The sequence below is a fragment of the Salmo trutta genome, chromosome 7, assembly GCF_901001165.1.
Source record: "Salmo trutta chromosome 7, fSalTru1.1, whole genome shotgun sequence".
In the NCBI taxonomy this organism is placed as follows: Eukaryota; Metazoa; Chordata; class Actinopteri; order Salmoniformes; family Salmonidae; genus Salmo; species Salmo trutta.
In genome coordinates this window covers 55,927,982-55,954,130 of record NC_042963.1, presented here as the reverse complement: position 1 = coordinate 55,954,130, position 26,149 = coordinate 55,927,982, and the positions used below count along the sequence as shown (strand labels likewise).

At 46.1% G+C, this 26,149-nt stretch overlaps 1 protein-coding gene across 1 annotated transcript; it reads right to left on the bottom strand.

Annotated features, from left to right (window-relative positions):
• Positions 1 to 1,081: 1,081 nt before the first annotated feature.
• Positions 1,082 to 25,461, bottom strand: LOC115196593 (transcription factor PU.1). Its single transcript, XM_029757453.1, has 5 exons — positions 25,267 to 25,461; positions 24,241 to 24,334; positions 23,108 to 23,301; positions 2,020 to 2,185; positions 1,082 to 1,716 (listed from the first exon to the last, which is right to left on the bottom strand). Exons 1-5 carry the CDS (start codon positions 25,273 to 25,275, stop codon positions 1,397 to 1,399), a joined length of 783 nt encoding a protein of 260 aa, XP_029613313.1. The 5' UTR covers positions 25,276 to 25,461; the 3' UTR covers positions 1,082 to 1,396.
• Between the last annotated feature and the right edge of the window lie 688 nt (positions 25,462 to 26,149).

The window sequence follows — 26,149 nt, the reverse complement described above, 5'->3', positions numbered from 1 at the left end:
AATGTCACACTCTATTGGCGAAGAAATGTAATACACCTAGAATGTACCTACATATTTTCCTAAACTAACAAAACCAGGCTAATACGCTTTCCTGGAGTTGATAAAACATATATTTTATACATTTGTCATTAATTACCTGCAATAATGGGGCACACACACAGTATGGACGAATGTTCAGTAGTCAAGCGCATATAAACAGCACTCCTAAAGAAGATGTCTTTTTGAGTTGGGTCGTATCACAACCGGCAGTGATCGGGGTACCAATTGGCCAAGCATCGTCCAGGTTCGGGTTTGGCCCGGGGTAGGATGTCATTATAAATAATAATTTGTTCTTAACTGACTCGACTAGTTAAATAAAGGTTTACATCGTACATTAGCAATTTATGTTATTAGTAACTACTGTTGATTTGGCGTCAAATAAACCACTCTTGATATGTTATTTGCCGAATCTCAGTTTTCCATGTGGGTTTTATGCTAAAATTCCCTCTTTGAAGTTGGTAACGTTTATATTTGTATTAAAAGGTGGATTTTATAATGTAATGTCAATTTTATACATTTCTATCTCGAGACCATTGAATTAACAAGATTACCTAGAATCCCATACCTTTATTACTGAGTGAATTAGACAATGTAAACACACTAATCTACCAGGAGGTGGCCTAATACCCATTTTAGGCAGGAATTTCTCAACTTAATTACAACGTTACAATAGCAATATTTCGTTTCAGGTCTACAAGCCTCTGGGTTCCTACTGTAGTACTAACTAACTACTGTAATTTACTCTCTAGATGAAATTGAAAAGGGATTGAGACATGTCAAACACATCCCTTGTTTCAGAACTCATGTCCAAACTAGGCCTACACCCCAAAACTGACCTATGATGGTTTTCCTTTTCATCAACAACTGAAGTGATCAGATAGATGATGAGGTTGAAGGCAGATAATAACATAACAGAGAAACAGAATGATTGCTGTAACTATGTGCCTCTTCTTTACTTAGTCATGATAGACTAATGTTGCAATTGTTTGAGGTTTTGATCTTTTTTTCCATTCCACTGACAGATTTTCTGGGAACTAGAGCATATGGAAAATATACGTTTTTTTATTTTTCCATCACAGACACAAAGATAGAGTCAATAGTAAGATTATATAACACAGAACATGACGACTTGTTAAGTAAATAAATAAACATGGAATATGCAAACACCAGTAACAAAAATCTAAACATCAACATGTTTAATGATACCTGATTTGTTTCTGGGGTATTATTTTAAATGTAATGAAATACAATTACAGTAGACAGTTATTATTGTCCTATTTTCAAGACATAGCAGTGAGGTTAGGCCTACTCCCAAAGCCCGTATACAGTGGTATTACATGGACCATCTCTGGTACTCCTAGCGAGGGTAGTGCCTCCTCTCTGTAGTCGAGACTTTCCTCAGTACCTCCGGACTGAACTGGTAGGTCAGTTTTTTCTTGACCTTTCTGATCTCTCCAGTCTTGCCGTAGTTCCGCAGGGCCCTGGCCATCTTCTGATACGTCATCCTCTTCCTGTTTCCTTTCTGCGTGCCCCAGCGATTGGCCAGAGTCTCCTTGTTTTTAGAGGAGAACTGGAAGATTCCTTTCTCTCTGTCCACCCACCACATACTGTCCTTCATGTCTTCGTTCTTCAGCGTGTCCAGGAGGAACTGGTACAGCCGGATCTTCCTCTTGTTACCTGGATAGAGAGATGTGACAGATATTTCACATGAATTTCATAAAATGGCAGAATGAATTCATTTCTATGGCTATTGTTGGATTATGTTAAAGGCTATTAGCAAGTGTGTGGTCCCTGTATGTAATAGCCACCCAACAGATGTATCCCCTGTAATGCTACTGTACTCACTCTCACATGGAAGACTTATGTTTCACAAACGAATGAAAAGGATTATGTCAGTCAGTAAGTAAGTATTTAGTAATTAATTAATTAAATTTGGGTTATTAATTAAGTAATTAATTAAGTCAGTCAGTCAGCACTCACTGGAGTCTCCCCCAAAGGGGACATGGTCTCCGTAGTCCTCTTCATCACCCTCAGATACCTCCAGTGGGGGACTGTGGCCCACAGGTTCCTCCTCCTCTGAGCAGTAGTAGCTAGGGGACACAGGGGCCTGTTGCTGGTAATACACTGTGTGGTTGTAGTACGGCATCTGTGGAGAAGAAAGGATGACATATCATTTGCTGTCATGATGAATTGTTGTACTGTATGTTTTTTTTGGGGGGCATTTATATGACATAGTACACACATTTTATTGACCCATTTGTTGCACAACTTCTGGCAGAAAGTATGCAAAACCTACACATAGCCTCTTCATCCAGGTAGTCCCATTGAGATCTAAATACTTATTTCACTAAAGGTGCCCTGTCTGGCCATAAGAGATGATAGGCTTAGTATTATGCTTGATTAGTTATCTCTCTGACTTTGTGATCACATGCACATCATAGGAGGTTGGTGGCACCTTAATTGGGGAGGATGTGCTCGTGGTAATGGCTAATCCCGGTCTTAGGTCAGTTAGGATCACCACTTTATTTTAAGAATGTGAAATGTCAGAGTAATAGTAGAGAGAATTATTTATTTCAGCTTTTATTTCTTTCATCACATTCCCAGTGGGTCAGATGCCTGGGGTCATTGTCCATTTGGAAGACCCATTTGCGACCAAGTTTTAACTTCCTGACTGATGTCTTGAGATGTTGCTTCAATATATCCACATCATTTTCCTGCCTCATGATGCCATCTATTTTGTGAAGTGCACCAGGCCATCCTGCAGCAAAGCACCCCCACAACATGATACTGCCACCCCTGTGCTTCACGGTTGGGATGGTGTTGTTCGGCTTGCAAGCCTCCCCCTTTTTCCTCCAAGCATAACGATGGTCATTATGGCCAAACAGTTCTATTTTTGTTTCATCAGACCAGAGGACATTTCTCCAAAAAGTATGATATTTGTCCCCATGTGCAGTTGCAAACCGTAGTCTGGCTTTTTTATGGCCTTTCAGGTTGTCATTATAGGACTTGTTTTACTGTGGATATAGATACCTTTGTACCTGTTTCCTCCAGCATCTTCACAAGGTCCTTTGCTGTTGTTCTGGGATTGATTTGCACTTTTCGCACCAAAGTATGTTCATCTCTAGGAGACAGAACGCGCCTCCTTCCTGAGCGGTATGACGGCTGTGTGGTCCCATGGTGTTTATACTTGCATAATATTGTTTGTACACATGAACGTGGTACCTTCAGGCATTTGGAAATTGCTCCCAAGAATGAACCAGACTTGTGGAGGTCTACAATTTTTTTTCTGAGGTCTTGGCTGATTTACTTTTGATTTTCCCATGATGTCACGCAAAGAGGCACTGAGTTTGAAGGTAGGCCTTGAAATACATCCACAGGTACACCTCCAATTGACTCAAATTATGTCATGTTATTGGAATATTTGAGTAAAGTTACTTGTGTTACTCATCTCTGCTGTCCTACGCCTGACTCCTCTGCACCAGCTACACCCAGACCACTACAGAATCACGCACCTAAAAAATGGAGTCAGCAGGGGCAGACAACCCCCCTTTGGCGGTCGAGGAGCGCATCCAGCAGCATGCGACCATGTTGCAACGTCTCGGCACCGCCATGGATCGCTGCAGACGATGGACCGATGGGAGACAGGAGGAGTTCTTCCAGCGCCTCCACCTGCACCACTACAACAGGCACCACTGTTCACCCCTCCTTCACCCGGTCCCAGTGGGATTCGGCTCGGGCTCCCGAGGGAGATTGATGGGACGGCTGCTGGATGCCAGGGGTTCCTACTCCAGCTGGAACTCTACCTGGCGACTGTCCACCCGGCTCCTTCAGGACGTGAGAGCGTGTCCGCCCTCGTCTCCTGTCTCTCAGGCAAAGCCCTGGAGTGGCCCAATGCCATATGGGGGGAAGGAGAAGCGGTGTTGGACCATTACGCGGAGTTCACCCGCAGCTTTTGGGCAGTTTTCGACCACCCGCCTGAGGGTAGAGCGGCGGGTGAACGTCTGTTCCACTTGAGGCAGGGGACGAGGAGCGCACAGGAGTTCGCCTTGGACTTCCGGACCCTGGCCGCCAGTGCGGGATGGAACAACAGGGCCCTGATCGAGCACTACCAGTGCAGTCTGCGTGAGGACGTCTGTCGGGAGTTGGCCTGCAGGGACACCACTCTCACGTTTGACCAGCTGGTGGACATGTCTATCCGGCTGGACAACCTGCTGACTGCCAGCGGACATCCGGATCGGGGCCTGTCAGTTCCATCCCCCAGCACCACCGCTCCGACGCCCATCGAGCTGGGAGGTGCTGCGCTTAGGGCGACCGGAGGAGGGGCCGTTCCCTGTACCATCTGTGGCCGCAGAGGGCACACTGCTGGTCGGTGCTGGGGGGGTTCCTCAGGGAGTCGAGGCAGCAGGGAGGGCACTCTCGTGTCACCCCAGGTGAGTCGGCACCAGGCTCACTCAGAGCCCCCTGTTGCTCACATATTTTTGTTTATACATTTTCCTGAGTTTTCCCCGCATTCCCAGCATAAGGCGCTCGTAGATTCAGGCGTAGCTGGGAATTTTATTGACAGAGCATTTGCCCATAGTTTGGGGATCCCCATTGTTCCTGTGGATATGCCCTTCCCTGTGCACGCTCTAGATAGTCGACCATTAGGGTCAGGGCTGATTAGGGAGGCCACCGCTCCACTGGGCATGGTTACGCAGGAGGGTCACAAGAAGAGAATTAGTCTTTTCCTTATTGATTCTCCTACATTTCCCGTGGTGCTGGGCCTACCCTGGTTGGCCTGTCATGACCCCACTATTTCGTGGCAACGGAGGGCTCTCAAGGGGTGGTCACGAAAGTGCTCGGGGAGGTGTTTAGGGGTTTTCGTCGGTGCTACTATGGTGGTAAGTCCAGAACAGGTCTCCACCGTGCGCATCCCCTCTGAATATGCCGATTTGGTTCTCGCCTTCTGTAAGAAGAGGGCGACTCAATTACCACCCCATTGACAGGGGGATTGTGCGATAAATCTCCTGGTAGACGCCGCACTTCCCAGGAGTCACGTGTATCCTTTGTCACAGGAGGAGACGGCAGCTATGGAAACATATGTCTCCGAATCCCTGGGGCAGGGGTACATTCGGTCCTCCACTTCACCTACCTCCTCGAGTTTCTTTTTTGTGAAGAAGAAGGATGGGGGTCTGCGCCCGTGCATTGACTATCGAGGGATCAACCAAATCACTGTGAGGTACAGCTACCCGCTGCCTCTCATAGCCAGTGCGATAGAGGCAATGCACTGGGCACGCTTCTTCACAAAATTGGAATACCAGGAGCGCTTACAACCTGGTGCGTATCCGGAAGGGAGACGAGTGGAAGACGGCGTTCAGTACTACTTCAGGGCACTATGAGTACCTCGTCATGCCTTACGGGTTGATGAATGCTCCATCAGTCTTCCAAGCCTTTGTAGACGAGATTTTCAGGGACCTGCACGGGCAGGGTGTAGTGGTGTATATTGATGACATTCTGATATACTCCGCTGCATGCGCCGAGCATGTGTCCCTGGTGCGCAAGGTGCTTGGTCGACTGTTGGAGCATGACCTGTACATCAAGGCTGAGAAATGCCTGTTCTTCCAACAGTCCGTCTCCTTCCTAGGGTACCACATTTCCACTTCAGGGGTGGAGATGGAGAGTGACCGCATTTCAGCCGTGCGTAATTGGCCGACTCCCACCACGGTAAAGGAAGTGCAGCGGTTTCTAGGGTTTGCCAATTACTACCGGAGGTTTATCCGGGGCTTTGGTCAGGTAGCGGCTCCCATTACCTCACTGCTGAAGGGGGGACCGGTATGTTTGCAGTGGTCGGCTGAGGTGGACAGGGCTTTTGGTCACCTAAGGGCTCTGTTTACCTCGGCTCCCATGCTGGCCCATCCGGATCCCTCTTTGGCCCATCCGGATCCCACAGTGGAGGTGGACGCGTCCGAAGCTGGGATAGGAGCCGTGCTTTCTCAGCGTTCGGGTACGCCACCGAAGCTCCGCCCCTGTGCCTTCTTCTCGAGGAAGCTCAGCCCGGCGGAGCGAAACTATGACATGGGGGACTGGGAACTGTTGGCTGTCATAAAGGCTTTGAAGGCGTGGAGACATTGGCTTGAGGGAGCTAAACACCCTTTTCTCATCTGGACTGACCACCGCAATCTGGAGTACATCCGGGCAGCGATGAGACTGAATCCTCGCCAGGCAAGGTGGGCCATGTTTTTTACCTGTTTTGATTTCACCCTTTCGTACAGACCAGCTTCCCAGAATGTCAAGGCAGATGCACTGTCCCGGCTGTATGACACAGAGGAGCGGCCCATGGATCCCACCCCCATTCTCCCGGCCTCCTGCCTGGTGGCGCCGGTAGTGTGGGAGCTGGACGCGGACATTGAGCAGGCGTTACATGCAGAGCCCGCTCCCCTCCAGTGTCCCGCTGGGCGTCTGTACGTTTCGTCTGCTGTCCGTGACCGGCTGATCTATTGGGCTCACACATCACCCTCCTCTGGTCATCCAGGCATCGGTCGGACAGTGCGCTGTTTGAGCGGGAGGTACTGGTGGCCTACCTTGGCCAAGGACGTGAGGGTTTATGTTTCCTCGTGCTCGGTGTGCGCCCAGAGTAAGGCTCCTAGGCACCTGCCCAGAGGTAAGTTACACCCCTTACCTGGTCTCACCTGTCGATAGATTTTCTTACAGATCTCCCTCCCTTACAGGGTAACACCACAATCCTGGTCGTTGTGGACCGTTTCTCCCAGTTCTGCCATCTCCTTCCTCTTTCTGGTCTCTCTACGGCCCTACAGACTGCGGAGGCCTTGTTCACTCACGTCTTCGGGGTCCCTGAGGATATAGTGTCTGACCGGGGTCCCCAGTTCACGTCGAGGGTCTGGAGAGCGTTCATGGAGTGTCTGGGGGTTTCGATCAGCCTTGCCTCAGGTTTTCACCCCGAGAGTAACGGGCAGGTGGAGAGAGTTAACGAGGATGTGGGTAGGTTTCTGCGGTCTTATTGCCAGGACTGGCCCGGGGAGTGGGCGGCGTTCGTGCCCTGGGCAGAGATGTCCTAGAACTCGCTTCGCCACTCCTCCAGTAACCTCTCCCCCTTCCAGTGAGTACTGGGGTACCAGCCGGTGGATGACTGGTTCAGGCATGTGGAGGAGACATAGGAAGCTGCCCGTGTTCACCTTCAGCGGGCCGTGCTGCACCAAAAAGAGAATGCAGACCGTCACCCCAGTGAGGCCCCGGTGTTCGCACCGGGGGACCGGGTCTGGCTCTCGACCCAAAACCTGCTCCTCCGCCTGCCCTGCCAGGGCGTGGGTTCGCAGTTTGTGGGGCCGTTCAAAGTCCTGAAGAGACTGAACGAGGTGTGTTACAGCTCCCCCCGATTACCGTATTAACCCCTCGTTCCATGTGTCTCTCCTCAGGCCGGTGGTGGCTGGGCCGCTCCAGGGGTCTGAGGTGCGGGAGGTTCCTCCGCCCCCTCTGGACATCGAGGGGGCCCGGCGTACGCCGTTCACGCCATACTGGATTCAAGACGTTGGGCGGGGGGCCTTCAATACCTCATGGAGTGGGAGGGGTACGGTCCGGAGGAGAGTTGCTGGGCTCCGGTGGAGGACGTGTTGGACCCTTCAATGCTGCGGGAGTTCCCCCGTCTCCGTCCGGATCTCCCTGCACCTCGCCCTCCGGGTCGTCCTCGAGGTCGGTGTCGGCGTACTGCTGGAGCCGCGCGTCAAGGGGGGGGTACTGTCACGACTTCCGCCAAAGTTGATTCCTCTCCTTGTTCGAGCGGCGTTCGGCCGTCGATGTCACCGGTCTTCTAGCCATCGCCGATCCACCTTTCATTTTCCATTTGTTTTGTCTTGTTTTCCCACACACCTGGTTTACATTCCCTCATTATTTGACGTGTATATAACCCTCTGTTCCCCCCATGTCTGTGTGTAGAATTGTTTGTTGTAAGTGTTTTATACATTTCTGACTGGTTGGTGACGGGTTGTTTTAACTCGTATTTTGCTGTTCTGGGTGACGTTTGTTTTTGCATCATTAAAGTGCTCCGGCTGTTACCCATTTCTGATCGGCTGTTACCCATTTCTGATCTCCTGCTCCTGACTTCTCTGCAGCCAGTTACGCACCGCTTACAGTTATGGATTTATGTCCTCTGCCTTATCATGGATTGAGAGTTACCTAGCTAATAGAACACAGAGGGTTTTCTTTAATGGAAGCCTCTAATTCAAATTCAGTTAAATGTGGTGTACCGCAGGGCAGTCGGCTAGGGCAATTGTTTTCACTAATGAGCTTCCACTGATATTGAATAAAGCCTGTGTGTCTATGTACGCTGACAACTCAACAGTATACACGTCAGCTAGGACAGTAAATAAATAACTGACACCCTTAACATAGCGCTCCAGACAGTTTTAGAATGGGTAACTAGCAATAGACTGTTTTTAGATATCTAAAAAAAAACAAAAGCATCGTTTTTTGGGTCAAATCACTCACTCAACTCTAAACCTAATCTAGATCTATTGCTCAGTAATGTGGCGATTGAGCAAAGAAGGACACAGGAAAATTGTAGTTGGTCCAGAACAGAGCAGCATTTACACTTAGATGTACACGGAGGGCGAATGTCAGTAACATGGATATCAATCTCTCCTGGCTCAAAGTGGAGGAGAGATTGACTGCATCACTATTGGGCTTTGTGTGAGGTGTTAACTTCTCTAGGGTAGGGGGCAGTATTTTGACGTCCGGATGAAAGGCGTGCCCGTAGTAAACTGCCTGCTACTCAGGCTCAGAAGGTAGGATATGCATATTATTTGTAGATTTGGATAGAAAACACTCTGAAGTTTCTAAAACTGTTTGAATGATGTCTGAGTATAACAGAACTCATATGGCAGGCAAAAACCTGAGAAAAATCCAACCAGGAAGTATGGAAATCTGAGGTTTGTAGTTTTTCAAGTGATTGCCTATACAGTATACAGTGACTTAGGGTTAATTTTGCACTTCCTACGGCTTCCACTGGATGTCAGTCTTTAGAACTTTGTTTCATGCTTCTACTGTGAATAGGGAGAGAATGAGAGCTCCTGGAAATAGACGACTCAGAAAATAACATGAGCTCAGTGGCGCGCACTCACGTGAGAGTTAGCTGTGTTCCTTTTCTTTTTTGAAGACATTGGAATTGTCCGGTTGGAATATTACTGAAGATTTATGATAAAAACATCCTAAAGATTGATGCTATACATCGTTTAACATGTTTCTACGAATGTAAATATAACTTTTTTTTACTTTTCGTCGTGACATTTTGCACACGCTTCTTGCATTTGGAGTAGTGGACTAAATGCGCGAACAAAAAGGAGGTATTTGGACATAAATTATGGACTTTATCGAACAAAACAAACATTTATTCTGGAACTGGGATTCCTGGGAGCGCATTCCGATGAAGATCATCAAAGGTAAGTGAATATTTATAATGTAATTTATGTCATTTCTGTTGACTCCAAAATGGCGGGTATCTGTATGGCTTGTTTTGATATCTGAGCGCTGTACTCAGATTATTGCAAAATTAGCTTTCGCCGTAAAGCTTTTTTGAAATCTGACACAGCGGTTGCATTAAGGAGAAGTGTATCTATAATTCTTTGAATAACTTGAATATTTTATCAACGTTTATGATGAGTATTTCTGTAAATTGATGTGCTCATTCACCGGAAGTTTTGGGAGGCAAAACATTTCTGAACATTACACGCCAATGTAAAATGAGGTTTTTGGATATAAATATCAACTTTATCGAGCAAAACATACATGTATTGTGTAACATGAAGTCCTATGAGTGCAATCTGATGAAGATCATCAAAGGTTAGTGATTCATTTTAGCTGTATTTCTGGTTTTTGTGATGCCTCTCCTTGCTTGGAAAATGGCTGTGTGGTTTTTCTAACATAATCTAATGTTGTGCTTTCTCCGTAAAGCCTTTTTGAAATCGGACAATGTGGTTGGATTAACGGGAAGATTATCTTTAAAATGGGACATAATAATTGTACGTTTGAGAAATTTTAATTATGAGATTTTTGTTGTTTTGAATTTGGCGCCCTGCTATTTCGCTGGCTGTTGAATAGTGTGTCCCGCGGGTGGGACGCTAGCGTCCCACATACCCCAGAGAGGTTAATGTATTAAAGGTGTAAAACTGTCTATTCAAGCAGTTGGCAAACAGTTCGGACACTCATCAATACCACACAAGACATGAAGCCAGAGATCTCTTCACAGTTCCCAGGTCAAATCGTAATCAAATCAAATGAAGCCAGAGGTCTTTTCCAGGACAGAGGCTGTGAAGAAACATACACTATTAAATAGTGCCATGACTACATGGACATCTCTGCCACCCCTGGTAACTAGCAAACTAGCAATAAAACCAGATTTTTAAAAAAACAGATAAAAGAACACCTCACCGCACGACAGGGACTGTGAAGATACACGGGGATGTGTATTTTGTATTGTACACTGCTCAAAAAAATAAAGGGAACACTAAAATAACACATCCTAGATCTGAATGAAAGAAATAATCTTATTAAATACTTTTTTCTTTACATAGTTGAATGTGCTGACAAAAAACCCCCCACAAAAATAATCAATGGAAATCCAATTTATCAACCCATGGAGGTCTGGATTTGGAGTCACACTCAAAATTAAAGTGGAAAACCACACTACAGGCTGATCCAACTTTGATGTAATGTCCTTAAAACAAGTCAAAAATGAGGCTCAGTAGTGTGTGTGGCCTCCACGTGCCTGTATGACCTCCCTACAACACCTGGGCATGCTCCTGATGAGGTGGCGGATGGTCTCCTGAGGGATCTCCTCCCAGACCTGGACCAAAGCATCCGCCAACTCCTGGACAGTCTGTGGTGCAACGTGGCGTTGGTGGATGGAGCGAGACATGATGTCCCAGGTGTGCTCAATTGGATTCAGGTCTGGGGAACGAGTGGGCCAGTCCATAGCATCAATGCCTTCCTCTTGCAGGAACTGCTGACACACTCCAGCCACATGAGGTCTAGCATTGTCTTGCATTAGGAGGAACCCAGGGCCAACCGCACCAGCATATGGTCTCACAAGGGGTCTGAGGATCTCATCTCGGTACCTAATGGCAGTCAGGCTACCTCTGGTGAGCACACGGGCTGTGCGGCCCCCCCCAAGGGCTGTGCGACCCACCGCCAAACCGGTCATGCTGGAGGATGTTGCAGGCAGCAGAACGTTCTCCACGGCGTCTCCAGACTGTCACGTCTGTCACGTGCTCAGTGTGAACCTGCTTTCATCTGTGAAGAGCACAGGGCGCCAGTGGCGAATTTGCCAATCTTGGTGTTCTCTGGCAAATGCCAAACGTCCTGCACGGTGTTGGGCTGTAAGCACAACCCCCACCTGTGGACGTCGGGCCCTCATACCATCCTCATGGAGTCTGTTTCTGACCGTTTGAGCAGACACATGCACATATGTGGCCTGCTGGAGGTCATTTTGCAGGGCTCTGGCAGTGCTCCTCCTGCTCCTCCTTGCACAAAGGCGGAGGTAGCGGTCCTGCTGCTGGGTTGTTGCCCTCCTACGGCCTCCTCCACGTCTCCTGATGTACTGGCCTGTCTCCTGGTAGCGCCTCCATGCTCTGGACACTACGCTGACAGACACAGCAAACCTTCTTGCCACAGCTCGCATTGTTGTGCCATCCTGGATGAGCTGCACTACCTGAGCCACTTGTGTGGGTTGTAGACTCCGTCTCATGCTACCACTAGAGTGAAAGCACCGCCAGCATTCAAAAGTGACCAAAACATCAGCCAGGAAGCATAGGAACTGAGAAGTGGTCTGTGGTCACCACCTGCAGAACCACTCCTTTATTGGGGGTGTCATGCTTATTGCCTATAATTTCCACCTGTTGTCTATTCCAATTGCACAACAGCATGTGCAATTTATTGTCAATCAGTGTTGCTTCCTAAGTGGACAGTTTGATTTCACAGAAGTGTGATTGACTTGGAGTTACATTGTGTTGTTTAAGTGTTCCCTTTATTTTTTTGAGCAGTGTATTATGTAGTTTATGTATTATAACTTGTATTTTGTTTCCTGTTTGGACACCAAGAAGAGTAATTGGGGATCGTAATAAAATACTAAATAGACTCAATGAATTAGCCTCTAATGAATTTGAAAATGATTAGTTGCGGCATTCAAAGTCGGCCATGCTACACCATATCACACCAGGGCTAAAAGAACTGAACCGATGGACATGAGGCCATGGAATTTGGCATGTAAACCTTATGTATACAGTACCAGTCAAAAGTTTGTACACACCTACTCATTCAAAGGGTTTTCTTTATTTTTTACTATTTTCTACATTGTCGAATAATAGTGAAGACGTCAAAACTATGAAATAACACATATGGAATCATGTAGTGACCAAAAAAAGTGTTAAACAAATCTAAATATATTTTAGATTTTTCAAAGTAGCCACCCTTTGCCTTGTTGACAGCTTTGCACACTCTTGGCATTCTCTCAACCAGCTTCATGAGGTAGTCACCTGGAATGCATTTCAATCAACAAGTGTGCCTTGTTAAAAAAAAAGAGTCTTGAAGTATTTTGGAATGCTACTTTGGAGTGTACCAACTGATATTTAAATAATTTACACAAAAGATAAATGTTACGTGTTACGTTTTTCTTGTTCCCCATTTTCCCCTGTTAGTGTGTTTGTCCTGAGCATTACAGGTGTACCGAGTTGCGGCTAACGATGGTGGGCGTGGCTGTAGCTGATTACAGAGAGGATATCTGTTTGCCGTGTGAGAAGAGAAGAAGAGAGGGGGAGAGAGAGGACACTTGTTTTTTGTTTGATTATTTGTGTTAATTTCTTTGTTTGTGTTTCAGCCTGTCCTCCTGAGGCGCTCCACCCTACCTAGGTCCTGGAGAAGGGAAAAGGTAGATCTGCCCATGGGTGTACATTCTCACGTAGATAACCCATTGTTTTATACACTAGGTTAGCCGGGCGGGTGTCACCCTTGTATTTTTCTTGGAACCAGGTAGGACAGTGGGTTAGGGTTTAGAGTGTGTTAGGAAGGTTTAGGTGTGTAGAAGAGGAGGGACCTTTTGTTTATTTTCATTACTTGGACCCCGATCCCAAACATTCCCTTCTCTTACCTTCCCTTGTTGTTGTTTTGTGTCTTATTGATTATTTATGGGTGTGTTATATTGTTTATTTTAAATAATTTACTAAACATCCCCTGAGGGTTAAAATTGAGTTCTGGTTGTGGTCTGATTTATTTATCGCCCATTGCACCCCACATTTCTTCCCCTTTCATCCGTGTTACCTGGTGTGTTTAGGCCCAGGCATTTACGTCTCCTCCTCAGACGAGCTACACCCGAGGGGAGAACGTAATATGGGGGCTCATCCGGGATATTTATTGATCCAGCTTGTGCCCGCACACTAGGGTAGTAAAGGTGGATTGGGTAGTTGTTGTGTTTGGTTTAGTGCTGTGTAGTAGTTAGGTGGTGGATTTAGAATATGGCCAACTTTAACCTGGAGTTTTTTCTGGATAACCCAACGTGGGAGGGTTTTGAGAATTGTAGGAGAGTGGATTTAGAGACTTTGGCAGACCATTTCGATATCTCCGTGCCAAAGGGATTTGTTAAGGCGGAGGTAAAGGCATTGGTATTAGCGGCGCTGATGGAAAAGCAGGTGTTGGTTTTGCCTCGGCCTACGGTTGGAGAGGTGGTGGATGCTCTGGGTACCCCGTCTAGGCCCGACGATGAGGTCGAGTATAAGGCCCCGGCCACCTTGCCTCGATTTGACCCTCTTTCTCCTATGCCTACGGCTGTACATTTACAGATGGAGGCAGAAGAGCGAGCACAAATCCGAAAGGATGAGATGCGCCGACTGGAGTTGGAAGCAGAAAAGGACCTTAAGATAAGGCAGATGGACTTTGAAATGTGCAAATTGGAATTAGAGGTGGAGATGGCGAGGCTGGCCGCTGTCCCTGCCATTTCCAATAGTGTGTTTTCCACCCTAGGATCTGTCTCTACCTTTGACATTAGCAGGCATATTGCTTTAGTTCCACAATTCCGTGAATCTGAGGTTGACTCTTACTTTTGTGCATTCGAACGCATAGCAGTGGCTTTGAATTGGCCTAGGGATGTGTGGCCGCTTTTACTCCAATGTAAGTTGTCCGGTAAAGCGCAGGAGGTATTGGGTACTCTTTCTCTCGCTGATAGTCTTAATTATGACATAGTTAAGGCTACTGTGCTCCGTGGGTATGAGCTTGTGCCAGAGGCTTATAGACAAAAGTTTAGAAAGCACTCCAAATCCTCTATAAAAACTTTTGTTGAATTCGCTAGAGAGAAGGAGTCTCTCTTTGACAAATGGTGCTCAGCGAGTAAAATCAATGACTTTGAAGGTCTTCGTGAATTAATGTTATTGGAAGAATTTAAAAACAGCCTCCCAGAGCGGTTGGTTGTATACCTTAATGAACAGAAAGTGTTAAAGTTATCTGACGCCGCGGTGCTTGCAGATGAATTTGTGTTAACACATAAAACGGTGTTTCCCACACCCCGTAGTGAGACTAGACCGGTTGTATCCTCTTCTGTCTTCTATTCACCCCGTTACTCAGGAAGTACAAGGCTGAATCAAAAGGAGGAACGCGCATGTTTTTACTGTCATAAAGTAGGACACGTAATTTCGGAATGTATGTCTCTAAAACGCAAGTCACCAGCTTCAACCCCTAAACTCCATAAAAGTGTGGGTTTGATTAAAGTAACCAATAAGAGCTCTGTAAAGGAGAGTCCTGAAGTTGTACTAAGTCGTCCTGATCAAACGTACGACCCGTTCATATTTAAAGGCTTTGTTTCCCTGACAGGTGATTCTGGAGACCAAAAGCCAGTTTTGATATTGAGAGATACTGGTGCAGCTCAGTCTGTAATTCTCTCGAGTGTTCTGCCCTGGTCAGAAGAGTCTTATTGTGGCTCTAGTGTATTATTGAGGGGGATCGAAATGGGTTGTGTGCCTGTTCCGTTACATACTGTCCATTTGACTTCTGATCTAGTGAGTGGATATTTCAGAATCGGTGTACAGTCCGAGCTTCCTGTAAAGGGGGTTGACCTAATCATGGGTAACGATCTAGCAGGAGGCAAAGTTGTGCCTGTGTTAGAAGTGCTAGACAAGCCTGATGCTCAGTCAAGTGCTGATGTTTTGGGAACTACGTTTCCCGAAGCATTTCCAGCGTGTGCAATTACGCGTGCGCAGTCACGTCGCTTAGGTACCATGGTAGACTTAGCTGACTCTGTGATTGCACCTATGTTGAATGGGGAAGATATTCAGTGTTCTACTCCTGTGTTCCCAGTGAGTTCTGATCATGATGATGGGAATAAAGACAAGACAATGGCTTCCTCGGTGGACTGTTTAAGGTTGCCAGTTACTCGGGAGGAGCTAATAGCTGCCCAGATAGAGGATGTGGGCTTGGCCAAATGTTTTTCCTCCATGTTACCTTTGAGTGAGAAAAACAGGAAAGGTGTGACGTATTTCTTTGAGAAGGGGCTTCTGATGAGAAAATGGACTCCCCGTGCTGACCTAGAAAATGATTGGAGTTCTGTTTGCCAGATTGTAGTTCCTGCCCCATTTCAGACGAAGGTGTTGTCCCTAGCTCATGATATTCCCTGGTCTGGTCATCTAGGGGTGACTAAAACCTACGACCGAATCCTCCGTCATTTCTTCTGGCCGGGAATGAAACGGGATGTGGCTCGTTATTGCCGTACATGTAGTACTTGCCAAGTGGTGGGGAAACCTAACCAGGTTATTTCCCCGGCTCCTCTCTGCCCTATTCCGGTTATGGGAGAGCCGTTTGAGAAAGTAATCATTGATTGTGTTGGTCCCTTACCCAGGACTAAGTCGGGTAATCAATTCTTGTTAACAATAATGTGCACTGCTACAAGGTACCCAGAGGCGATTCCTATGCGTAAAATCACAAGTAAGGCAATTGTGAAGGCGCTGATTAAGTATTTCTCTACCTTTGGATTTCCAAAAATTGTACAGACGGATCAAGGCACAAATTTTACATCAAAATTGTTTGGAAGTGTGTTGAAGTCCTTGTCAGTGTCCAATCAGATGTCTAGCGCTTATCACCCGGAGAGTCAGGGCGCGCTGGAACGTTGGCATCAGACGCTAAAAGCTATGTTGCGTAAATACTGTATGGACACAGGAAAAGATTGGGATGAGGGGGTGCCCTACGTGCTGTTTGCTATTCGGGAGACCGTACAAGAGTCTCTTGGGTTTAGCCCAGCTGAGCTAATCTTTGGTCATACCGTGAGAGGGCCTCTCAAGGTACTGAAAGAACAACTTATGGCTGATGATTCAGTTGGGTCCTCTACTAATGTACTAGACTATGTTAGTCAAGTTCGGGAGCGGTTGCATGACGCCTGTGCTGTAGCCAGAGAAAATCTGTCTTCCACCCAAAAGAAAATGAAACGTCATTTTGATGTTAAATCTGTGTCTCGTTCTTTTCAACCAGGTGAACAAGTCTTGGTGTTGTTGCCGGTACCCGGCTCGTGTCTCTCTTCCAGTTTCTCTGGTCCATATGTGGTGGACCGAAAACTCAGTGATACTGATTATGTTATCAAAACGCCAGACCGTAGACGACCATTCCGGGTATGTCACGTTAACATGCTTAAAGCCTATCTTGTTAGAGGTGGTATCGAGTCTCCCATTACCAGTGAAAAACCTGTTGTATCCTCTGTTGCTTTTGTGAGCCTGGTTAATCACCCAGGAGTCAGCATAAATGATGAGGACGGTTTGGTGATGCGGAATACTCCTGAGCAGTGTGCTCGTTTGTGTAATTCTGAGATGGTGGCGTCTCTCCCAACCCATTTGATGCACTTGAATGATCAGCAGAGGGCTGATATTGAATTACTAATCGCTGATTTTCCAAGTCTCTTTCAGGATGTTCCCAGTCGTACCAATGTGTTGAAACATGATATAAATGTAGGTGATGCTGCTCCAATCAAACAGCACCCTTATCGTGTGAATTCAATCAAGAGAGGAGTGATGAAGAAAGAGTTAACTTATTTACTGGAAAATGAGATGGCAATCCCCAGTGGCAGTCCATGGAGTTCCCCCTGTCTGCTGATTCCAAAGCCTGACGGGACTCAAAGATTTTGCACTGACTACAGGAAAGTGAATAATGTAACTATACCTGACTCATTCCCTTTACCTCGTATGGATGACTGTATAGACACCATTGGATCGGCTGCATATGTTACGAAGCTTGACTTGTTAAAAGGTTATTGGCAGGTGCCTTTAACCCCTCGTGCCTCTGAGGTGTCTGCTTTTGTAACTCCTGACAGTTTCTGCCAGTACACAGTGATGGCTTTTGGAATGAGGAATGCTCCGGCCACGTTTCAACGTTTGGTAAATATTGTGTTGGCTGATGTTCCTGATTGTACAGCATATCTGGATGACCTGGTTGTTCATTCGACTACCTGGCTTAATCACATGAGCACATTGAGGGCTGTGTTTGCACGCTTGGCCAACGCTTCTTTGACCCTTAACTTAGCCAAATGTGAGTTTGGAAAGGCAACTGTTACATATTTGGGTAAAGAGGTGGGTCGGGGTCAGGTGCGTACCGTAACAACTAAGGTGGATGCTATCACCCGGTTTCCTGCCCCTGCCACTCGCCGAGAATTACGCAGATTCTTAGGCATGACGGGTTATTATCGTACATTTTGTAGGAATTTCTCAACAGTTGTAGCCCCAATGACTAGGTTACTCAGTCCTTCCGTGTCCTTTGAGTGGACCGCGGAGTGTCAATCTGCTTTTGACTCTGTAAAAGCACTATTGTGTACTTCTCCTGTTCTTTCTGCCCCTGATTTCCAGAAACCATTTAAGTTGGAGGTGGATGCCAGTTCAGTGGGTGCAGGTGCTGTACTATTACAGGAACACGATGGTCTAGATCACCCAGTTTGTTATTTCTCTCGAAAATTCAACAGCTGTCAGTCACGTTATTCCACTATCGAACAGGAGACCCTGGCGCTGTTATTTGCCCTACAATTTTTTGAAGTTTATGTTGGCTCCAGTGTGTTGCCTGTTGTGGTATACACAGACCACAACCCTTTAACTTTCCTGAGCCGCATGTATAACCACAACCAACGTCTTATGCGTTGGGCGTTGGTTATACAGGGTTATAATTTAGAAATTCAGCACATAAAGGGTTCAGAAAACATAGTTGCGGACGCTTTGTCCCGTGCCTAGTTAAAACAAAGATAAGTAATAATAGAACAAGGCCTTGATAACTTTGATGTAAGTAGGTGGTATTATAAAATGTATGTAAGGGTTTTATCATAAACCCAGGGGTTTACTCTTTTTTGTGGGGGGCGTGTTACGTGTTACGTTTTTCTTGTTCCCCATTTTCCCCTGTTAGTGTGTTTGTCCTGAGCATTACAGGTGTACCGAGTTGCGGCTAACGATGGTGGGCGTGGCTGTAGCTGATTACAGAGAGGATATCTGTTTGCCGTGTGAGAAGAGAAGAAGAGAGGGGGAGAGAGAGGACACTTGTTTTTTGTTTGATTATTTGTGTTAATTTCTTTGTTTGTGTTTCAGCCTGTCCTCCTGAGGCGCTCCACCCTACCTAGGTCCTGGAGAAGGGAAAAGGTAGATCTGCCCATGGGTGTACATTCTCACGTAGATAACCCATTGTTTTATACACTAGGTTAGCCGGGCGGGTGTCACCCTTGTATTTTTCTTGGAACCAGGTAGGACAGTGGGTTAGGGTTTAGAGTGTGTTAGGAAGGTTTAGGTGTGTAGAAGAGGAGGGACCTTTTGTTTATTTTCATTACTTGGACCCCGATCCCAAACATTCCCTTCTCTTACCTTCCCTTGTTGTTGTTTTGTGTCTTATTGATTATTTATGGGTGTGTTATATTGTTTATTTTAAATAATTTACTAAACATCCCCTGAGGGTTAAAATTGAGTTCTGGTTGTGGTCTGATTTATTTATCGCCCATTGCACCCCACATTTCTTCCCCTTTCATCCGTGTTACCTGGTGTGTTTAGGCCCAGGCATTTACGTCTCCTCCTCAGACGAGCTACACCCGAGGGGAGAACGTAATAATAAACAAAATAAAGTCCCAGAATTCAAAGACCACAATATATCAGTACACAAATGTTGAAATTATTAGTAAAATTGAACCCAGAATTGGTTTATAAACTCAATACATTAAAGGAAAACTCCAATCAAAAATTATCTTTTGGTATAACTATAGGAATGATTACCTGCTGCATTCAAAGATAACCAACTGAAAGCACTAGGTCAAACGTAACTTACGTCTTCCTTTAGGTATCGAGAGATAAACATGGTAATGCTTTCACCGATTGAACATAAAGGAAGATCGTTCCTACATGATAGAGTGCTTTGCTTTGTTAATCCAACTGATCTCGTGTCCTTTCTGTCATCCTGTGAACCCCGTTCATTGCTGACCGCAGCTATTATTTTCCTGCTGTGAGAACCCCCCTCCCCACACACACACACACACACACACACACACACACACACACACACTGCTATGCCTCAGATTATGTGTCAATAGCAAGGTTGAGTAAATGAGGTGTAGCCTAGGCTATCCACAGCCCAGCGGTTGGTGGTGAGTGTGCGCTATTCTACTGCGCTCTACTCACAAGGCTATTGGTTGTGGCTAAAAAAATGGTTCCTCACTCAGGAAAAGCACATTGTTGAGCAATCCTGTAGCTGCTTTCTGTAGACAAGTGTCGGCTGTTGCATAACACCCAGTCACCTCTCTGTCCTCCCTCTCAAAGACAAAAATAGTATTATCTCTAGATATTGTATATTGTTGATATTGGTATTGTATACCACTATAGTATAAATGCCCTGTGAATCGTTGCACTGTGTGTGCTATCTGTTAGGACCACTGTTAAACATTTGCTTTAGGCCCATTACACGTTTCTATTACATTTTTCATAGCTACTACACTGTTCTCAACAGAAATACTGATTTCATTATACATTTTACTTGTCAAGATGATCAGAGACAGAGTTGGACTAACCTGTGGGGTTAGGGGTCCCAGTCCTGGGTCTGGAGTTGGATTAACCTATGGGGTTAGGGGTCCCAGTCCTGGGTCTACTAGAGTTGGACTAACCTGTGGGGTCAGGGTTAGGGGTCCCAGTCCTGGGTCTACTAGAGTTGGACTAACCTGTGGGGTTAGGGGTCCCAGTCCTGGGTCTGGAGTTGGACTAACCTGTGGGGTTAGGGTTAGGGGTCCCAGTCCTGGGTCTAGAGTTGGACTAACCTGTGGGGTTAGGGGTCCCAGTCCTGGGCCTACTAGAGTTGGACTAACCTGTGGGGTTAGGGTTAGGGGTCCCAGTCCTGGGTCTACTAGAGTTGGACTAACCTGTGGGGTTAGGGTGAGGGGTCCCAGTCCTGGGTCTACTAGAGTTGGACTAACCTGTGGGGTTAGGGGTCCCAGTCCTGGGTCTGGAGTTGGACTAACCTGTGGGGTTAGGGTTAGGGGTCCCAGTCCTGGGTCTAGAGTTGGACTTACCTGTGGGGTTAGGGGTCCCAGTCCTGGGTCTACTAGAGTTGGACTAACCTGTGGGGTTAGGGGTCCCAGTCCTGGGTCTAGAGTTGGACTAACCTGTGGGGTTAGGGTTAGGGGTCCCAGTCCTGGGTCTACTAGAGTTGGACTAACCTGTGGGGTTAGGGGTCCCAGTCCTGGGTCTACTAGAGTTGGACTAACCTGTGGGGTTAGGGGTCCCAGTCCTGGGTCTAGAGTTGGACTAACCTGTGGGGTTAGGGTTAGGGGTCCCAGTCCTGGGTCTACTAGAGTTGGACTAACCTGTGGGGTTAGGGTTAGGGGTCCCAGTCCTGGGTCTAGAGTTGGACTAACCTGTGGGGTTAGGGGTCCCAGTCCTGGGCCTACTAGAGTTGGACTAACCTGTGGGGTTAGGGTTAGGGGTCCCAGTCCTGGGTCTGGAGTTGGACTAACCTGTGGGGTTAGGGTTAGGGGTCCCAGTCCTGGGTCTAGAGTTGGACTTACCTGTGGGGTTAGGGGTCCCAGTCCTGGGTCTACTAGAGTTGGACTAACCTGTGGGGTTAGGGGTCCCAGTCCTGGGTCTAGAGTTGGACTAACCTGTGGGGTTAGGGTTAGGGGTCCCAGTCCTGGGTCTACTAGAGTTGGACTAACCTGTGGGGTTAGGGGTCCCAGTCCTGGGTCTAGAGTTGGACTAACCTGTGGGGTTAGGGGTCCCAGTCCTGGGTCTACTAGAGTTGGACTAACCTGTGGGGTCAGGGGTCCCAGTCCTGGGTCTACTAGAGTTGGACTAACCTGTGGGGTTAGGGGTCCCAGTCCTGGGTCTAGAGTTGGACTAACCTGTGGGGTTAGGGGTCCCAGTCCTGGGTCTACTAGAGTTGGACTAACCTGTGGGGTTAGGGGTGCCAGTCCTGGGTCTAGAGTTGGACTAACCTGTGGGGTTAGGGTTAGGGGTGCCAGTCCTGGGTCTGGAGTTGGACTAACCTGTGGGGTCAGGGTTAGGGGTCCCAGTCCTGGGTCTAGAGTTGGACTAACCTGTGGGGTTAGGGGTCCCACTCCTGGGTCTACTAGAGTTGGACTAACCTATGGGGTTAGGGTGAGGGGTCCCAGTCCTGGGTCTACTAGAGTTGGACTAACCTGTGGGGTCAGGGTGAGGGGTCCCAGTCCTGGGTCTACTAGAGTTGGACTAACCTGTGGGGTTAGGGGTCCCAGTCCTGGGTCTACTAGAGTTGGACTAACCTGTGGCGTTAGGGGTCCCAGTTCTGGGTCTACTAGAGTTGGACTAACCTGTGGGGTTAGGTTGTGGGGTCCCAATCCTGGGTCTACTAGATTTGGACTAACCTGTGGGGTTAGGGGTCCCAGTCCTGGGTCTACTAGAGTTGGACTAACCTGTGGGGTCAGGGTGAGGGGTCCCAGTCCTGGGTCTACTAGAGTTCGACTAACCTGTGGGGTTAGGGGTCCCAGTCCTGGGTCTACTAGAGTTGGACTAACCTGTGGCGTTAGGGGTCCCAGTTCTGGGTCTACTAGAGTTGGACTAACCTGTGGGGTTAGGGTGAGGGGTCCCAGTCCTGGGTCTACTAGAGTTGGACTAACCTGTGGGGTTAGGGGTCCCAGTCCGGGGTCTAGAGTTGGACTAACCTGTGGGGTCAGGGTTAGGGGTCCCAGTCCTGGGTCTGGAGTTGGACTAACCTATGGGGTTATGGTGAGGGGTCCCAGTCCTGGGTCTACTAGAGTTGGACTAACCTGTGGGGTCAGGGTGAGGGGTCCCAGTCCTGGGTCTACTAGAGTTGGACTAACCTGTGGGGTTAGGGTGAGGGGTCCCAGTCCTGGGTCTACTAGAGTTGGACTAACCTGTGGGGTTAGGGGTCCCAGTCCTGGGTCTAGAGTTGGACTAACCTGTGGGGTCAGGGTGAGGGGTCCCAGTCCTGGGTCTACTAGAGTTGGACTAACCTGTGGGGTTAGGGTGAGGGGTCCCAGTCCTGGGTCTAGAGTTGGACTAACCTGTGGGGTTAGGGGTCCCAGTCCTGGGTCTACTAGAGTTGGACTAACCTGTGGGGTTAGGGGTCCCAGTCCTGGGTCTAGAGTTGGACTAACCTGTGGGGTTAGGGTTAGGGGTCCCAGTCCTGGGTCTACTAGAGTTGGACTAACCTGTGGGGTTAGGGGTCCCAGTCCTGGGTCTACTAGAGTTGGACTAACCTGTGGGGTTAGGGTTCCCAGTCCTGGGTCTGGTAGAGTTGGACTAACCTGTGGGGTCAGGGTGAGGGGTCCCAGTCCTGGGTCTACTAGAGTTGGACTAACCTGTGGGGTTAGGGGTCCCAGTCCTGGGTCTACTAGAGTTGGACTAACCTGTGGGGTTAGGGTGAGGGGTCCCAGTCCTGGGTCTACTAGAGTTGGACTAACCTGTGGGGTTAGGGGTCCCAGTCCTGGGTCTACTAGAGTTGGACTAACCTATGGGGTTAGGGTGAGGGGTCCCAGTCCTGGGTCTACTAGAGTTGGACTAACCTGTGGGGTTAGGGGTCCCAGTCCTGGGTCTACTAGAGTTGGACTAACCTGTGGGGTTAGGTGTCCCAGTCCTGGGTCTGGTAGTGGTAGATGGAGGGTGTCGGTATCGGGGTAGCGATAGGGGTGGAGGAGCTGTTGGGAATGGACACTCTGGAGCTCTGTCAGGTGATTCCCTTGTGAGGAGATTTCCAACAAGTCGCTCTGGTGCATGCCCCGGTCAGAGTGGTACTCCCAGCCATGCTCTGAACCATAAGAGAGACATCGATAAGTCTTGCTATAAACGTTATAAAAGGCTCATACATGCTAATAATGAGTTATAAAGAATTATACCTGCAGGCTTTAAAGAGAGACTGCTCATGAAAACAACTTCTCATTTTGAAAAATGTCTATGTGGCAGAAACATTAATTCCAGTGTCAAAATGACTACAAAGTGTAAATAGGATAATTTCCGCTATAAAGTCAGTCTCGTCCAAAACGGAGATTTGCGAGATGTTGGGGTAAATGATATGTCATGTTAATGAAGGGTTTATTTTAATACTACTCATATGGCCACAGCTGGCAGCACCCAAGTAATCATGCCCATGGTCAATGTGGTTTGACATTAGATATCCCTATTGGGCTAGTTAAGGACCGTCAGTAAACTACACAATGTACATGGAACAATATTTTAAAAGAACAATAGCTCCAAATTTCAATGACTTAAAAACCTCAAACCAACTGTAAATTGTAGAAATGAATTTACAAATATTGAAAGCATTTAATGAGACAACTAAAAGATGTGCAACATTGTCCCATTTATATTGTGTAGTTTATTGATGGTCCCTAACGATCCCCAGAGATAGGCTTTCCAAAGTGAAACCAACTTTGCCATAGTCACACACCAGCCGGCTGAAGCTAATTGGTAAAATAATTTGGCTAACTCTTCCCATCTGCGAACACACAAAAGAGACACCCACATCAAACCACAACCGGAAACCAACTCACATTTGAATTCAGTCATGACCGCTTGCATGTAACCTTAATTTATTTTCAATAAGGACAATTAAAACGTCTATTGTATACTTCTTGCTTGAATTGACTGAATTGAAATAGAATTGACCCCAACTCTGTTGGACAGCTTTTCAATCTTTAACACGTAAAACTTTATCACTATACTCATAAGAGGGTTTTTTGCCACTCACCATCGTGACGTTCTCGAACATTGGTGAAAAATGAGTATAACTCCATTGGTGGTCCATAAATCTCAGGTTCATATGGGATTATTTCTTCAGATGCCTTTGTAAAAGAAAGATTAAAACATCTCATATACGCCAAAAAATTAAGGTAGATAGCATAAATTTGCCTAATGTGTTTCAAAGAATAGGTATCCACATATACTAGGCCAAGTACATATCTTACTAGTGAGATATACCATAATACACATCTCATTAGATATAAACAAAAAGTTCATCATATATTTTACAAATTCATAATGAACATTTTGTAAATCTGGAAAATGTTCCCACATTTGATCAGTGGTGTAAAGTACTTAAGTAAAAATACTTGAAACTACTATTTAAGTCATTTTATTAGAGTATCTGTACTTTAATATTTATATTTTTGACAACTTTTACTTTAACTTCACTACATTCCTAAAGAAAATAATGTACTTTTTACTCCATACATTTTGCCTGACACCCAAAAGTACTCGTTACATTTTGAATGCTTAGCAGGACAGGAAAATGGTACAATTTACGTACTTATCAAGATAACATCCCTACTGCCTCTGATCACTAAACACAAATACTTAATTTGTAAATTATGTCTGAGTGTTGGAGTGTGACCCTGACTACCTGTAAATGTAAAAAAAACAAGAACATCTTGCAGTCTGGTTTGCCTGATGTAAGGAATTTGAAATTATTTATACTTTTACTTTTACTTTAGATACTTAAATATATTGTTTAAATTACATTTACTTTTGATACTTAAGTATATTTAAAATCAAATACTTTAAGACTTTTACTCAAGTAGTATTTTACTGGGTGACTTTCTCTTTTACTTGAGTCATTTCCTATTAATGTATCTTTACTTTTACTCAAGTATGACAATTGGGTACTTTTTTCCACCACTGCATTTGATATATATACAATGTAGCACATTTCATTTTCATATGTACTAATCTCCCAGCCACATTAGTAAAAAAAAACAAGAGATCATACAATACTCACAAAGGACATGATGACTTTCAAAAAACACACAGTTATAATCCTACAAAAAAATGGAGAAATATCCTTTTGATTTAATTCCCATTAATTTTGATTGAATTTCTGATGGAAGTCCTTTTTTTTTGTAGAATATTACAGTCGACCTCAATCAGACCTCTCAGCTGAAAAACTACGCAGAGAAAACACTTTCACTTTTTTTCCATCTTTGTCTGATTGTCACTCAGTTCCTGAAAGTTGCTGATTTGTCAGAGGATGTGAACCAATCATATTCCCATTTGTGAGTTTGGTCTCACTGTTTTCTGCCTCTGGTTTTAACAAATGGGTCAACCTATCTTTCAGGAATTTTAACTAATATATTTGTTAAAAGCACTAAAATAATTGTGTGTAATTCTTTCAAGCCTGTGACAGATGAACAAGCAATTCTCAAGATTAGTCACTGTGTTTTATTTCACTGTATTTATTTGTATTGACTGATATTAAGCTGATATTTGTCACCAAATGTTCCATGGTCTCTTTCGTTGCTAATCCTAAAAACGATTTAAAGCGCTCTATAATATATTATTGATATGCAGTCCAGAGTGAAAGGAATAGTTTTTTGTACATGTTTTTACTTGTGGGAGAGTTATAACAGACCTACTGCATATAGTTATAACAGGCCTACTGTATATAGTTATAACAGGCCTACTGTATATAGTTATAACAGACCTACTGCATATAGTTATAACAGGCCTACTGTATATAGTTGTAACAGGCCTACTGTATATAGTTATAACAGACCTACTGCATATAGTTATAACAGGCCTACTGTATATAGTTATAACAGGCCTACTGTATATAGTTATAACAGACCTACTGCATATAGTTATAACAGGCCTACTGTATATAG